We start from the raw sequence: 15,274 nt of genomic DNA on the forward strand, positions 1-15,274 counted from the left end.
TCGCAGTGTGCCGCGGGTTCGACTCCCGGACCCGACACGGCCTTTACTGCATGTCATCCCCCCATCTCTCTCCCGTTTCCTGTCAGCCTACTGTCTGTCCCTTCAAAAATCAATAAAGGGCGTAAGCCGCAAAAAAAAAAAAAAAAGGTGTGTGAATGCATGTGTGAATGTAATGTAACGATCTATGTAAATGTGTGTGAATGGGTGAATGTAATGGACAATATATGTAAAGGTGTGTGAATGGGTGAATGTAATGCACACTCTATGTAAAGGTGTGTGAATGTGTGTGAATGGGTGAATGTAATGCACACTCTATGTAAAGGTGTGTGAATGTGTGTGAGTGGATGAATGTAATGCACCATCTATGTAAAGCACCTTGGATCAAACCGTTATATAAATTCACATTTTACCATTTATAAATATAATAAATCCAGCATAATGCAGGTAGTGTCATGTTCTCTAACCCCAGTAGTGCCCTGTATGACAAGTGAAGGATTTAAGTGGAATATCTTGTCAACTTCCCAGGAGTTTTCATTAAAGTCTGTCTGTCTGTCTGTCTGTCTGTCTGTCTGTCTGTCTGTCTGTCTGTCTGTCTGTCTGTCTGTCTGTCTGTCTGTCTGTCTTCCCCTATCAGTGCGACGTCTACTTTCTGGATTGCCAACCCCAATAACAACCTGATCAACTGTGCTGCAGCGGGCTCAGAGGTCAGTCTATCACATTATATCACTGTCTATCACAGTCTTTCACATTTTATCAGAGGCTCAGAGGTGAGAGGTCAGGTCAGGATGCTTCTATAAGAAAGTCTGAATGAAGCAGACAACACACACACACACACACACACACAGCGGCTGTACGCTTCTATTAGAGAGACTGAATGAAGCAGACAACACACACACACACACACACACACAGCGGCTGTACGCTTCTATTAGAGAGACTGAATGAAGCAGACAACACACACACACAGCGGCTGTATGATTCTATTAGAGCAGGGGATCAATTCTTGATAAAACGCTTCTAATATATTATTTAGGCCCCAAAATCTATAAATCTCACACGTTTAAGGCAACCGGCCGGTTCCACACGCTGCACAAGGTGCCTTTTTTCACTTGAGCACCTGCCCCTCTAAATGTCCACTCGAGTGTCGCAGTATAACTTCCCATTCATTTTCCCCATAGACATTTCAAAAGTATTTATTTAGACCTTTTAAGCGTCGTACAAAGCAAACTCCAGTTGTGACAAGTAATGACAACTAACTTTTCTGGGCCGAACAAATAATTGGAAAAGGCAGGTTACAACACCTTTTTTGTTGTTTTTTTTTCTTTGTGATTTTTTGATCTGCCCAAAATATTGTGTTTATTGTCACAAGTCGGGTTGGCTTTGTCCACGGCGTAAACCTCTTTATTTTATTTATTTATATGTTTATTTAACTCTTTCAGCGCCACCTGGTGGTCACCTGTTTAGGCTTTGAGTGCCAATTCTCCCATTATAAAGAAAGAAAGAATTTGTAATTCTATTGTGCATGTAATGTGCATGTCATCACCTGTACACCAGATTAGAGGAATTTTCAAAATATGAAAAAAGAAAAAAAGAAGAGAATATTAAAAAAAAAATAATAATAATAATTTAATCCGTGGCATCCGGTACATAATTGGCAATTAGACGTCTTGACGTTCATGGCTCTTAAACTGTTTTAATGATGAAGTTAAACTCTGGTTGAAATCGGGCCAGAGGTGCGAACACTAATATGTTAGGCACATTTTGCTATTGCTTGTACTTTAGATTTAGATTAGATGTATTTATATTTGTATGTCAAATATTGTTTTAGGTAGATGTATAGAAACCCTATGTACAATGCAACGGTTTCATGTTTGATGAAACCGTTGACCATTAACTTGATACATTGTTTTTTGTATTGTCCCTGTTAAACATTTTGAGATCAGTTTGTCGTTTTATTTCAGTTGGTAGGGCATTCCACAGGTGTATCCCTTGCACTGAGTAAGACGACTGACCAAATGTGGTGTTACGCTTTTAAATAAATACGTTTTGAAAAGTCTATGAGGAAAATGGGAAACAGGGAATTATTTCCTGGGTCCTCATAGGGCCCATAGACGCTCTATATCTTTTCTATTAGAGAGTCTGAATGAAGCAGACAACACAGACGGAGCGGCTGGCCGCTGTACGGTCCACCCTGACTCTCATAATGCTGTGGATTTGACGGGAAACGTGCGAGGGAATATAGAGTGTTATTCATCTTAAAGGATATATACAAGACGTTCTGTCAAAACATAATCACTTTCATGGCATTTGCATACATACCTGAATGGGAGTAACAATGCAGAAAACAGGCAATTGACGTGGAAAGTGTCTCTTCTCTTGGGTACGTGCGTGTGTGCGTGTCTGTGTGTGCGTATCTGTGTGTGTGTGTGTGTGTGTGTGTCTCTCTCCAGGAAACAGGGTTCTGGTTCCTGTTCCACCATGTTCCCACCGGGCCCTCCGAGGGGCTCTACTCCCCCGGACGCACCGAGCACACCCCCATGGGCCAGTTCACCAACAACAGAGCCCACTCCAACTACAGGGTGAGATGGGTCGGTGTGTGGGTGGGTGGATGGATGGATGGGTGGGTTGGTGCATGGAATTATGCATTACCCCAGGTGGAGGAGTTTAAGATAAACAAGATGGCAAAGGAAAGGCGAGAGGGGGGAGAGAGAGAGGAAAATGAAGGGAGGGAAGCAGTGGCGCCTCGGGGCTCAAACCGCGCTCTGCACACTGACCTCAGAGAGAGATTTATTGGTCGCTTGTGAAAAGAGGACGTGATGTCGTTATCCCCCCCCCCCCCCCCCTACAATGATCTCCTTGTTTTAATTCATCATTTTTCGACCGCGGTCGAGATCATGGATTTCACAATGCCACGCCAGACTTCCCAGTCCTTCATTGTGATCCCCAGTTCCTGCTTACTGATGCATGTGTCCCTAGCGATGACATCAGGGAACGACAGTTTTCTACCTCTGGTCTGCTTTGAGGCAGGACTCCAGAGAAGAAGGGAAGACATAACCTCATCGTCAGCTCTGTAGCAGTGGCTGGCAAACTGTGTTCCAGTGATGTAAATAGGTTTTCAATGTAATGGGTCCCGGGACTTTTTTAGATGGGTCCCATGGACATTTTCTGAGTCTCGCTTCAACGACGTTAGGAGTCATATTTTATAATTTTTACAAATTGCAGCATTTAACACTCTTATCGCCCAGCGTCATTTGGAACCATTAAATCAGTGCGCCCAGCGATTTGCAGCTTCAGAGCCCATTTCAAGGTGACACGACGCCATCTTGGTTGTGCTAGGATATAATAGCTTGTAGCCTCCATCCCAAAGCGCCAGCGCTCGCCCAGCAGTCTGCTGTCACCCAGGCGGATGCATGCTTCTCGCCCTCAGGCGTCTTACTGGTAATACAAATCTACAAAGTGAGATACTACTAGGCCTATACAAACATTTTAATTTTTTTTTAATACATTTTTATCCCACGATTTTGTAACCCAGTTTTCTTTTCACCCAGTGCCAATTATGTAATGTAATCCTGGGCGCTACACTTCCTCTGCCAACCTGGGGGTGCAGCGGACTGACCTCATGCCTCCTTCTATGCATGAGGAGTCCAAGCTGCTCCTTTACACCTGACAGGGGGAGTTTCCCTGGTTGGACGTAGCGCGTGGAAGGGACACGTTATTTCCGACCAGTTCCTTTCCCCTCCATCAGGCGCCCCGGCTGGCCAGGGAGAGGTAGTTTTAGAGACCAGGATTACGGCATGTTTTTGTGAGGGTATCTACCCTAGGGGACATGGGGAGAACATGCAAACTCCACACAGAAAGGCCCTATCGCCAACCCCCGCCTCGGGTATGGGCACTGATGACGCAGAGGAGGGAACACGCCGCCAGTGCCCACAGCGTCCCCAGCGGGAATCGAACCCAGGACCTTCTAGCTGTGAGGCGACAGCACTACCAACTGTGCCACCGTGCCCCTAACAAACATTTTCAAATAATTATAGTGGAGTAAAAGTACAGTATTTGCCTCTGAGATGTGTATAGTGGAGTAATTGGACTCTGGTAAGTAAGTAAAAATCACACCCATGTGAAGTGAGGGGCTCTTATCATCGTACATCATCATGACGTAACATGGGGACAGACAAGACAAACATTAAACTCTGTTCATTGTCAATGGCATTTTTAATGTTTGTGTTAGGACAAGACAAACATTAAAAGCTGTAGGTACTTTGGGTGCTAAAAGCACATGCTTGTGCCTGGCCGGGAGGAAGGGGCGGGGCATCTGGTTGTGACATCACCCTTAATCCCGCCACTCGGTTTTATGGACAAAAAGTCAGAGAGAGAGGAGTGTACACACACACACACACACACACACACACACACACACACACACGCACGCACACAGAGGGAGTGTACACGTTGCGAGATGACACCAGGCGTGGCGTAATAACACGTATGTGTGCGCATGTGTGCGTTCGTTCCTTTCGTGCATGCGTGCGTGTGCGGGTGCACAGACACACACTGTATTTTGGCACCAGTCGTGCAAAAGCAATAAATGCTGATTAATGTGCTTTTGGTTGTTGCTCAACGTGTTTGCGGTGGTTCCTCCCAGGCATGGGATGATCCTGGACATCTCTGTGGTCTCTCTCGTTCCTCTGTGTCTGGGAGGCTGCAGCTGGGTGCATCTTAAACAATGTGTCTGGGAGGCTGCAGCTGGGTGCATCTCAAACAGTGTGTCTGGGAGGCTGCAGCTGGGTGCATCTTAAACAATGTGTCTGGGAGGCTGCAGCTGGGTGCATCTCAAACAGTGTGTCTGGGAGGCTGCAGCTGGGTGCATCTTAAACAGTGTGTCTGGGAGGCTGCAGCTGGGTGCATCTTAAACAGTGTGTCTGGGAGGCTGCAGCTGGGTGCATCTCAAACAGCGTGTCTGGGAGGCTGCAGCTGGGTGCATCTCAAACAGTGTGTCTGGGAGGCTGCAGCTGGGTGCATCTCAAACAGTGTGTCTGGGAGGCTGCAGCTGGGTGCATCTTAAACAGTGTGTCTGGGAGGCTGCAGCTGGGTGCATCTTAAACAGTGTGTCTGGGAGGCTGCAGCTGGGTGCATCTTAAACAGTGTGTCTGGGAGGCTGCAGCTGGGTGCATCTCAAACAGCGTGTCTGGGAGGCTGCAGCTGGGTGCATCTTAAACAGTATGTCTGGGAGGCTGCAGCTGGGTGCATCTTAAACAGTGTGTCTGGGAGGCTGCAGCTGGGTGCATCTTAAACAGTGTGTCTGGGAGGCTGCAGCTGGGTGCATCTTAAACAGTGTGTCTGGGAGGCTGCAGCTGGGTGCATCTTAAACAGTGTGTCTGGGAGGCTGCAGCTGGGTGCATCTCAAACAGTGTGTCTGGGAGGCTGCAGCTGGGTGCATCTCAAACAGTGTGTCTGGGAGGCTGCAGCTGGGTGCATCTCAAACAGTGTGTCTGGGAGGCTGCAGCTGGGTGCATCTCAAACAGTGTGTCTGGGAGGCTGCAGCTGGGTGCATCTTAAACAGTGTGTCTGGGAGGCTGCAGCTGGGTGCATCTCAAACAGCGTGTCTGGGAGGCTGCAGCTGGGTGCATCTTAAACAGTGTGTCTGGGAGGCTGCAGCTGGGTGCATCTCAAACAGTGTGTCTGGGAGGCTGCAGCTGGGTGCATCTCAAACAGTGTGTCTGGGAGGCTGCAGCTGGGTGCATCTTAAACAGTGTGTCTGGGAGGCTGCAGCTGGGTGCATCTCAAACAGTGTGTCTGGGAGGCTGCAGCTGGGTGCATCTTAAACAGTGTGTCTGGGAGGCTGCAGCTGGGTGCATCTTAAACAGTGTGTCTGGGAGGCTGCAGCTGGGTGCATCTTAAACAGTGTGTCTGGGAGGCTGCAGCTGGGTGCATCTCAAACAGCGTGTCTGGGAGGCTGCAGCTGGGTGCATCTTAAACAGTATGTCTGGGAGGCTGCAGCTGGGTGCATCTTAAACAGTGTGTCTGGGAGGCTGCAGCTGGGTGCATCTTAAACAGTGTGTCTGGGAGGCTGCAGCTGGGTGCATCTTAAACAGTGTGTCTGGGAGGCTGCAGCTGGGTGCATCTTAAACAGTGTGTCTGGGAGGCTGCAGCTGGGTGCATCTCAAACAGTGTGTCTGGGAGGCTGCAGCTGGGTGCATCTCAAACAGTGTGTCTGGGAGGCTGCAGCTGGGTGCATCTTAAACAGTGTGTCTGGGAGGCTGCAGCTGGGTGCATCTTAAACAGTGTGTCTGGGAGGCTGCAGCTGGGTGCATCTTAAACAGTGTGTCTGGGAGGCTGCAGCTGGGTGCATCTCAAACAGTGTGTCTGGGAGGCTGCAGCTGGGTGCATCTCAAACAGTGTGTCTGGGAGGCTGCAGCTGGGTGCATCTTAAACAGTGTGTCTGGGAGGCTGCAGCTGGGTGCATCTCAAACAGCGTGTCTGGGAGGCTGCAGCTGGGTGCATCTTAAACAGTGTGTCTGGGAGGCTGCAGCTGGGTGCATCTCAAACAGTGTGTCTGGGAGGCTGCAGCTGGGTGCATCTCAAACAGTGTGTCTGGGAGGCTGCAGCTGGGTGCATCTCAAACAGTGTGTCTGGGAGGCTGCAGCTGGGTGCATCTCAAACAGTGTGTCTGGGAGGCTGCAGCTGGGTGCATCTTAAACAGTGTGTCTGGGAGGCTGCAGCTGGGTGCATCTCAAACAGTGTGTCTGGGAGGCTGCAGCTGGGTGCATCTCAAACAGTGTGTCTGGGAGGCTGCAGCTGGGTGCATCTTAAACAGTGTGTCTGGGAGGCTGCAGCTGGGTGCATCTCAAACAGTGTGTCTGGGAGGCTGCAGCTGGGTGCATCTCAAACAGTGTGTCTGGGAGGCTGCAGCTGGGTGCATCTCAAACAGCGTGTCTGGGAGGCTGCAGCTGGGTGCATCTCAAACAGCATGGCCACTTGTTTACAAACCAAACCTCGCAAGATGTCCCCGCGAGAGCTGGGAACGCCGCAGTACTGCTTCAGTGTAGCTCCAACCAAAATAGTAACTTTATAAATCTATCGTAAAAGACGAAAATAAAACCGCGTGAGTTTTCCTGATGTGATAAACTGTCAGAATCTGCTTTTGTTGCGTTCGTTTATGTGTTCCACTTTGGGAACCACTGAGTTAGGGTTCATGTCTTAACATCTCTGCGGTCTCTCGTTCCTCCCAGGCGGGGATGATCCTGGACAACGGAGTGAAGACCACTCAGGCCAACGACAAGGACAAGAGACCCTTCCTCTCGTTAGTGGGAGCCAGGTGAGTCAGGGGTCAGGGGGTCATCATGGTCAGCCATGTTGCTTGTGGTGGACGTTCGGGTCAAATTCCATGTTTTGCCATACAAAGATAGGCCTGAATGACCATAACAGGTCTGGTAACTCTGAGAGGGTTCAAATGGAACCCTTACGGGTCCATTTGGTTCCATTTGTACACCCAGAGTTAAGGGGGTCCTTGCAAATCAATCATTTGAGAACCACTAGTCCTAGTTGAATCAATTCACAATTTACAATTTAGGCATTTAACATGCACTCTTAATCCAGAGCGATTTACAGTAAGCAAGAACAACACATGGTAATACATCAAAAAATATAAAAGTTATCATGAATCCTATGTAAGTAAAGACGAAACGGAAGTTTCAGAGCTTCCGTTGCTCTAGACTGTATGACGAGAGATGTTGAGATGTTTTTTTATGCTTCTGTTGTGTGTGTGTCGTGTGTGTGTCTGTGTCTGTGTCTGTCTATGTGTGTGTGTGTGTGTGTGTGTGTGTGTGTGTGTGTGTGTGTGTGTGTGTGTGTGTGTGTGTGTGTGTGTGTGTGTGTGTGTGTGTGTGTGTGTGTGTGTGTGAGTGTGCATGTGTGTGTGTCGTGTGTGTGTCTGTGTGTGTGTGTGTGTGTGTGTGCATGTGTGTGTGACGTTTGTGTGTGTGACGTGCGGTGTAGGTACGGACCTCACCAGGATGCTGACCCATTCAAGCCCAGAGTACCAGCTCTCATCCACCACTTTGTAGCCTATAAGAACCAAGACCATGGAGCCTGGCTGAGAGGAGGGGATGTGTGGCTGGATGACTGTCAGTGAGTAGTAGTTCTAACCCTATTGAGAGGAGATGTGTGGCTGGATGATAGGGCATTAAGCAACTAGTCGACTAGTAAATCCTAGTCGACCTTGTTGGTACTAGTTGACTAGTTGATCAAGATCTAGGCATCACGATCAGGTAGATTACAGTTACAGTCACCAATGTCGTCATATTAAACTAGGCAACTAGTCAACTAGTAAAAATGACTAGAAGTGAATGCCCTACTGGATGACTGTCAGTGAGTAGTAGTTCTAACCCTGTAGAGATAATGATGATCAATCTGTGGATCCTTGACATCAAACATTGGATTTAAAGATTCCTTTGGTCTGATTTATTTTTTATTTTTAGAAAAGCAATTTTACAAATCATTATAATCAGTGATTTCCCAGTAAAGTCTGAAGACTTATTTCCACTGTGGTCCTCTCACACTGAACGGAACAATAGTTTAAAATACACCACAATACATACACATAACAGTAAATATTTGTTTGTCCATGTTTGGTTTTAGTTTTTAGCTTGTGTTTTTAAATAGGCTCTATGTTTTATGTTGCACTGCCAATAACTGAGGGGAAACGATATTTCATGTTCTTTTGTATGCAAGTACAAGGAAAATGACAAATAAAATGATTCTGATTCTGATTCTGATATACATACACTACTTAACTAATACATCACAATACACATAACAGTACAGATACATTACATACACAACACAACATGTTCAACATGCTTCAGCTGTGTGTTTTATTGATCCAGTGTCAACAAACACCAGATTGCTTTGGGAGACTCTCCTCCTGCCTCTGAATCCCTGAAAGATTTCTGTTGATTTGTTTATTAATTTCTTAAATATTTTCACCATAAAGCAAAAGAGAGCAGATGGAATGTTCATAGCATGTGATGCGTGCGTCTGTGCGTACGTGCATGTGGTGCATGCGTGCGTGAGTGTGTGCTTGTGTGCATGTGATGCATGCGTTCGTGCTTGTGTGCATGTGGTGCATGCGTTCGTGCTTTTGTGCATGTGGTGCATGCGTTCGTGCATGCGATGCATGCGTTCGTGCTTGTGTGCATGTGGTGCATGCGTGCGTGAGTGTGTGCTTGTGTGCATGTGGTGCGTGAGTGTGTGCTTGTGTGCATGCGATGCATGCGTTTGTGCTTGTGTGCATGTGGTGCATGCGTGCGTGAGTGTGTGCTTGTGTGCATGTGGTGCGTGAGTGTGTGCTTGTGTGCATGCGATGCATGCGTTCGTGCTTGTGTGCATGTGGTGTGTGCATGCGTGAGTGTGCTTGTGTGCATGTTGTGCGTGAGTGTGTGCTTGTGTGCATGTGATGCTTGTGTGTTTGTGGTGCGTGCGTGCGTGAGTGTGTGCTTGTGTGCATGTTACGCATGCGTGCATGCTTGTGTGCATGTGGTGCGTCGTGTGTGAGTGTGAGACAGACACTGCACTGTACGGTACACAAACACTATATTCATATTAGCCAGAAGTTTTCATTTCCTCTTGGAGTAGAAATGATCTACAAGCTCACAATGCGTCCAGGCCTGCTATGCATACCTGACACAACTGTACGGAGAAATACATAATAAATACACGACTGTACGGAGAAATACATAATAAATACACAACTGTACAGAGAAATACATAATAAATACACGACTGTATGGAGAAATACATAATAAATACACAACTGTACAGAGAAATACATAATAAATACACGACTGTATGGAGAAGTACATAATAAATACACGACCGTACGGAGAAGTACATAATAAATACACGACCGTACGGAGAAGTACATAATAAATACACGACCGTACGGAGAAGTACATAATAAATACACGACCGTACGGAGAAGTACATAATAAATACACGACCGTACGGAGAAGTACATGATAAATACACGACCGTACGGAGAAGTACATGATAAATACACGACCGTTCAGTATATCAGTGGATGTGAAAAACGTGGCGCTCTGAGCCAACAGCACCATCTTGTGGTTGGCACGGAAAGAGTTCAGTAGATCAGTGGATGTCAAACATCAGGTCACCAACCTGCTTCATCCACCACACCTTTTGTCATATTAACGCTATGAAAATATGTAAATCTTTCCTCCAAAGATACTCCAAAGATACATTTTAACAGCATACGATACATGTCACGATACATGGTTGACGATACGATACATGGACGATATTGGTTCATTATGACGATACGATGGGTATGGGAACTGTCCTATTCCAACAAATCAATTAATGACAGGGAGAGGAAACTAATCTGTAACATCTTAATCAGAAAAGAACACGAGCCAAAAACAATGAACAAAGATGATTATTATTCCATCACACTGTGGGTGTCCTCTACGATATCCACACACGCAAGCACGCACGCACACACACACGCACGCACACACACTCGCACACACACATATTTATACCCAATAACATTGTATCTCCCTCAGACAGAGTGTGCGTACACACGTGCACGCGTGCACGTGTGTATGCTGGAAATGATAAGACTGATAATGATCTGCACATTATTCTGTATTTGGTGTTATTACTCACACACATTCTGTTGTCCGCCCTCCCTTTCCCCCTCCCTTCCCCCCCCCCTACTCCCCTCCCTCTGTCTCTGTCTCTCTCTCAATCTCTCTCTCTCTCTCTCTCTCTCTCTCTCTCTCTCTCTCTCTCTCTCTCTCTCTCTAGATTTGCTGATAATGGCATCGGTCTCACTCTGGCAAGGTAAGCCCCCCCCCATGTTCCATCAGATCACTTAAGTACAGTTCAAAGACGCTTGGTACAATGGTACTGAGCTGATGGCCGTATGCTTACCATGTGTCTCTGTGTGTCTGCGTGTCTGCTCTGCAGTGGAGGAACGTTCCCTGACGACGACGGCTCTCGTCAGGAGGTGAAGAACTCGCTGTTCGTGGGAGAGAGCGACAACCGAGGGATGCCCGTCCCCGACAACCGCATCTGGGGGCTGGGCGGAGCCGACCTGAGTGGCAGGACCCTACCGCGTGGCGTGTGAGTGACACGCGCATGCACGCACGCACGCACGCACACACACACACACACACACACACACACACACACACACACACGAAGGGGCATATGAAGGCGTTTGGACTTCAGTAAGCATGAGGTCAGTCCGTTGCTCTCCCCAGGTTGGCAGAGGGAGAGCGTAGGGCCCATGATTACACTAGACAATTGACACTGGGTGAAAAATGTGTTACAAAACTCGTGGGATAAAGACTTAGGCACACAGACACACACACACACGCGCGCACACACACACACACACACACACACACCCACACACACACATGAAATAGAAATGCCCAGATTGCGTGGTTGATAAGGGCTGGTGTGTGTGAGGGCTGGCAGCGTAGCGCCCATGATTACACTTGACTAGACAATTGACACTGGGTGAAAAATGTGTTACAAAAATCGTGGGATAAAGACTTAGGCACGCACACGCGCGCACACACACACACACACACACACACACACACACACACACACACACACACACACACATAAAACAGAAATGCCCAGATTGCGGGGTTGATAAGGGCTGGTGTGTGTGAGGGCTGGCAGACAGATTATTTTCCCTGGCCCACTTGGACCACAATCCACAGCTCTGTAGCAACGTCTGTCTTTAGACACATATTCAACATTCCTCCATTGTCTGGAGGAAGAGAGGAATCCTGCCGTCGTCATTTAAAGCATGTCTGTCTCAATGCTTCACCTATGCTCCGACTTCCTGTGATTTCATCCCAGAGCTCAGTTACAAAAGGAACTCTCATAACTCAACTCCCAAATTGTGCAACAATCATCATCAGGGACAAAGACCGCCGGGGAGAGACATATATTTGTCGTCAGCAGAGAAAATTAAGGCTGCGCTCACTATTTACAATGTTTCTGTTGTCTCTGGGCAATACTTTCATTTTATCAATCTCCAAATCTGAGGCCATGGTTCTCAGCAGGAAACCGGTGGATTGTGCAGTCCGAGTAGGGAATGAGGCATTACCGACAGGTGAAGGAGTTCAAGTATCTCGGGGTCTTGTTCACGAGTGAGGGGAGGACGGAGAAGGAGATCACCCGGAGAATCGGCACTGTTGTGACGAAAAGAGAGTTGAGCCAGAAGGCAAAGCTCTCTGTCTACCGAGCAATCTTCGTTCCTACTCTCACCTATGGTCATGAAGTGTGGGTCATGACCGAAAGAATAAGGTTGCTAATACAAGCGGCCGACATGACTTTTCTCCCTTAGAGATAGGGTGAGAAGTTCAGTCACACAAGAGAGACTCGGAGTAGAACCGCTGCTCCTTCGCCTGGAAAGGAGTCAGTGTGTGTGCGTGCGTGCGTGCGTGCACGTCTATAGTTTTTGTTATCATAGCATAGTTTTTTTTCTTTTTCGTCAGTGAACAAAAGGTTGTCGGCGGAAATTTGTCGTCATAGTTTTTGTCGATGAACTCAACACCGGCGTGGGTCTGTGTGGGTGTGTTACAGACTGTATAAACTAACAGACTGTGCGGTTCTGTCAACTTCTGTGTTACAGAGACTTCCATCCCTGTATAAACATTAACAGCGGTGTGGGTGTGTTACAGACTGTATACACATTAACAGCGGTGTGGGTGTGTTACAGACTGTATACACATTAACAGCGGTGTGGGTGTGTTACAGACTGTATACACATTAACAGCGGTGTGGGTGTGTTAAAGACTGTATACACATTAACAGCGGTGTGGGTGTGTTACAGACTGTATACACATTAACAGCGGTGTGGGTGTGTTACAGACTGTATACACATTAACAGCGGTGTGGGTGTGTTACAGACTGTATACACATTAACAGCGGTGTGGGTGTGTTACAGACTGTATACACATTAACAGCGGTGTGGGTGTGTTACAGACTGTATACACATTAACAGCGGTGTGTGGGTTAATTAATTTGCCTGGTTGCGTTGCAGAGACTTTCCCATCCGAGGCATGCAGATCTACGACGGGCCAATCAACGTGCAGAACTGCACCTTCAGGAAGTACGTGGCTCTGGAGGGGAGACACACCTCCGCCTTCGGCTTCAGACTCAACAACTCCTGGCAGAGCTGTCCGAACAACAACGTCACCGACATCACCTTCGACAACGTTCCTGTGAGTAACTAGTAACAGAGCTGTCCCAACAACAACGTGCATGTGAGTAGGTAGTAATAGAGCTGTCTGTCACCGACATCACCTTCGACAACATTTCTGTGAGTGTGTGTGGCGTTTCTGTCTGAGAGAGACCAGAGGGACCTGTGGTGGAAAATTTACTCTAATGTATTACTTGAATAGAGCGTATGGACACGCCCCCTCACAGATCACATCCAGGGTGTTTTGGGGGTGTGTATTTAGGGTCATTCTGTTCCTCCTCACAGATCACATCCAGGGTGTTTTGGGGGGGTGTATTTAGGGTCATTCTGCTCCTCCTCACAGATCACATCCAGGGTGTTTTGGGGGTGTGTATTTAGGGTCATTCTGTTCCTCCTCACAGATCACATCCAGGGTGTTTTGGGGGGTGTGTATTTAGGGTCATTCTGTTCCTCCTCACAGATCACATCCAGGGTGTTTTTGGGGGGGTGTATTTAGGGTCATTCTGCTCCTCCTCACAGATCACATCCAGGGTGTTTTGGGGGGGTGTATTTAGGGTCATTCTGTTCCTCCTCACAGATCACATCCAGGGTGTTTTGGGGGGGTGTATTTAGGGTCATTCTGTTCCTCCTCACAGATCACATCCAGGGTGTTTTTGGGGGTGTGTATTTAGGGTCATTCTGCTCCTCCTCACAGATCACATCCAGGGTGTTTTGGGGGTGTGTATTTAGGGTCATTCTGCTCCTCCTCACAGATCACATCCAGGGTGTTTTTGGGGGTGTGTATTTAGGGTCATTCTGCTCCTCCTCACAGATCACATCCAGGGTGTTTTGGGGGTGTGTATTTAGGGTCATTCTGCTCCTCCTCACAGATCACATCCAGGGTGTTTTTCGGGGAGCCAGGGCCGTGGTTCAACAAGATGCAGATGGACGGCGACAAGACCACCATCTTCCAGGACACGGACGGCTCGGTCAGCGAGTACCCAGGATCCTTCCTGGTCAAGGACGACAACTGGCTGCTGCGCCACCCCGACTGCATTGATGTGCCCGACTGGAAGGCTGCCATCTGCAGCGGGCACTATGCACAGGTGGGTAGAGGGATGCCATCTGCAACAAAAACGTTCTCATTCTATAATAAATATTGGTTAAATCTATTTGTGAGTTATCTGACTTATAGATATTCCACTGTTACGTCCTTAGCTTATGTATGATTAATGATAACTACTTGCTTATGTATATACATGGTAAATGGTGCATTTACCTGTATAAAGTGCCTTTATCCAAGGGTTAGGGTTGAGTCTGCTGCGCTCTGGGAGAACAACACGGCTGAATTATTTGTTTTAATTAGGTGTTCCATGATGCTAGAAGGCTGTTTCAACCAATCAGATTGCTTCCTCGAAACTAAATGGTAAATGGTGCATTTTCATAGCGCCTTTATCCAAGGCGCTTTACATAGATTGTGCATTACATTCACCCATTCACACACACATTCATACACCAATGGCGGCAGAAACCATGCAAGGCACCAACCAGCACATCAGGAGCAATTCGGGGTTCAGTGTCTCGCTCAAGGACACTTCGACACTAACTCTGGGGGAGCCCGGGGTCGAACTGGGAACCTTGCGGTTACCATCCGGCCACTCATAATTACACTGTTGTATAATTGCTACAAAATCGTCTAATTGCAGTTCTTTGAGTGATAATTAATCGCCAACTAAATTTGTAATTGCAATGTGTGTGTGTGTGTGTGTGTGTGTGTGTGTGTGTGTGTGCATGCGTGCGCGTGTGTTTCTACAGATCTACATCCAGACCCGTAACCCAGCCACCTCCAACATGCTCATGGTCAAGGACGAGTACCCTGACCGGCCGCTGGCCCTAGAGGGCGCTCTGGGCAAGAGGAAGCATTACCAGCAGTTCCAGCCCGTGGTCACCCTGTCCAAAAGCTACACGGTCCACTGGGACGGGACGGCCCCGGGAGAACTGACCGTCTGGCTCATCAACTTCAACAGGTCAGTGTCATGAGGTTAC

At 47.6% G+C, this 15,274-nt stretch overlaps 1 protein-coding gene across 2 annotated transcripts in view; it reads left to right on the forward strand.

The window, feature by feature from the left end:
- The window catches only part of LOC310854833 (cell migration-inducing and hyaluronan-binding protein-like), a 69,744-nt gene that overhangs the window by 44,869 nt on the left and 9,601 nt on the right, over positions 1-15,274 (forward strand). For both annotated transcript variants that reach the window (XM_083759535.1, XM_083759536.1), the window contains 9 exons: positions 635-704; positions 2,451-2,579; positions 7,230-7,315; positions 7,996-8,127; positions 10,828-10,863; positions 10,990-11,145; positions 13,091-13,271; positions 14,119-14,334; positions 15,044-15,255. In XM_083759535.1, the coding sequence (XP_083615661.1) occupies positions 635-704; positions 2,451-2,579; positions 7,230-7,315; positions 7,996-8,127; positions 10,828-10,863; positions 10,990-11,145; positions 13,091-13,271; positions 14,119-14,334; positions 15,044-15,255 (1,218 nt within the window). The remainder of the gene's footprint in view (positions 1-634; positions 705-2,450; positions 2,580-7,229; positions 7,316-7,995; positions 8,128-10,827; positions 10,864-10,989; positions 11,146-13,090; positions 13,272-14,118; positions 14,335-15,043; positions 15,256-15,274) is intronic.

The sequence above is a fragment of the Protomyctophum parallelum genome, assembly GCF_964188405.1.
Source record: "Protomyctophum parallelum genome assembly, chromosome: 2".
Classification (NCBI taxonomy): domain Eukaryota; kingdom Metazoa; phylum Chordata; class Actinopteri; order Myctophiformes; family Myctophidae; genus Protomyctophum; species Protomyctophum parallelum.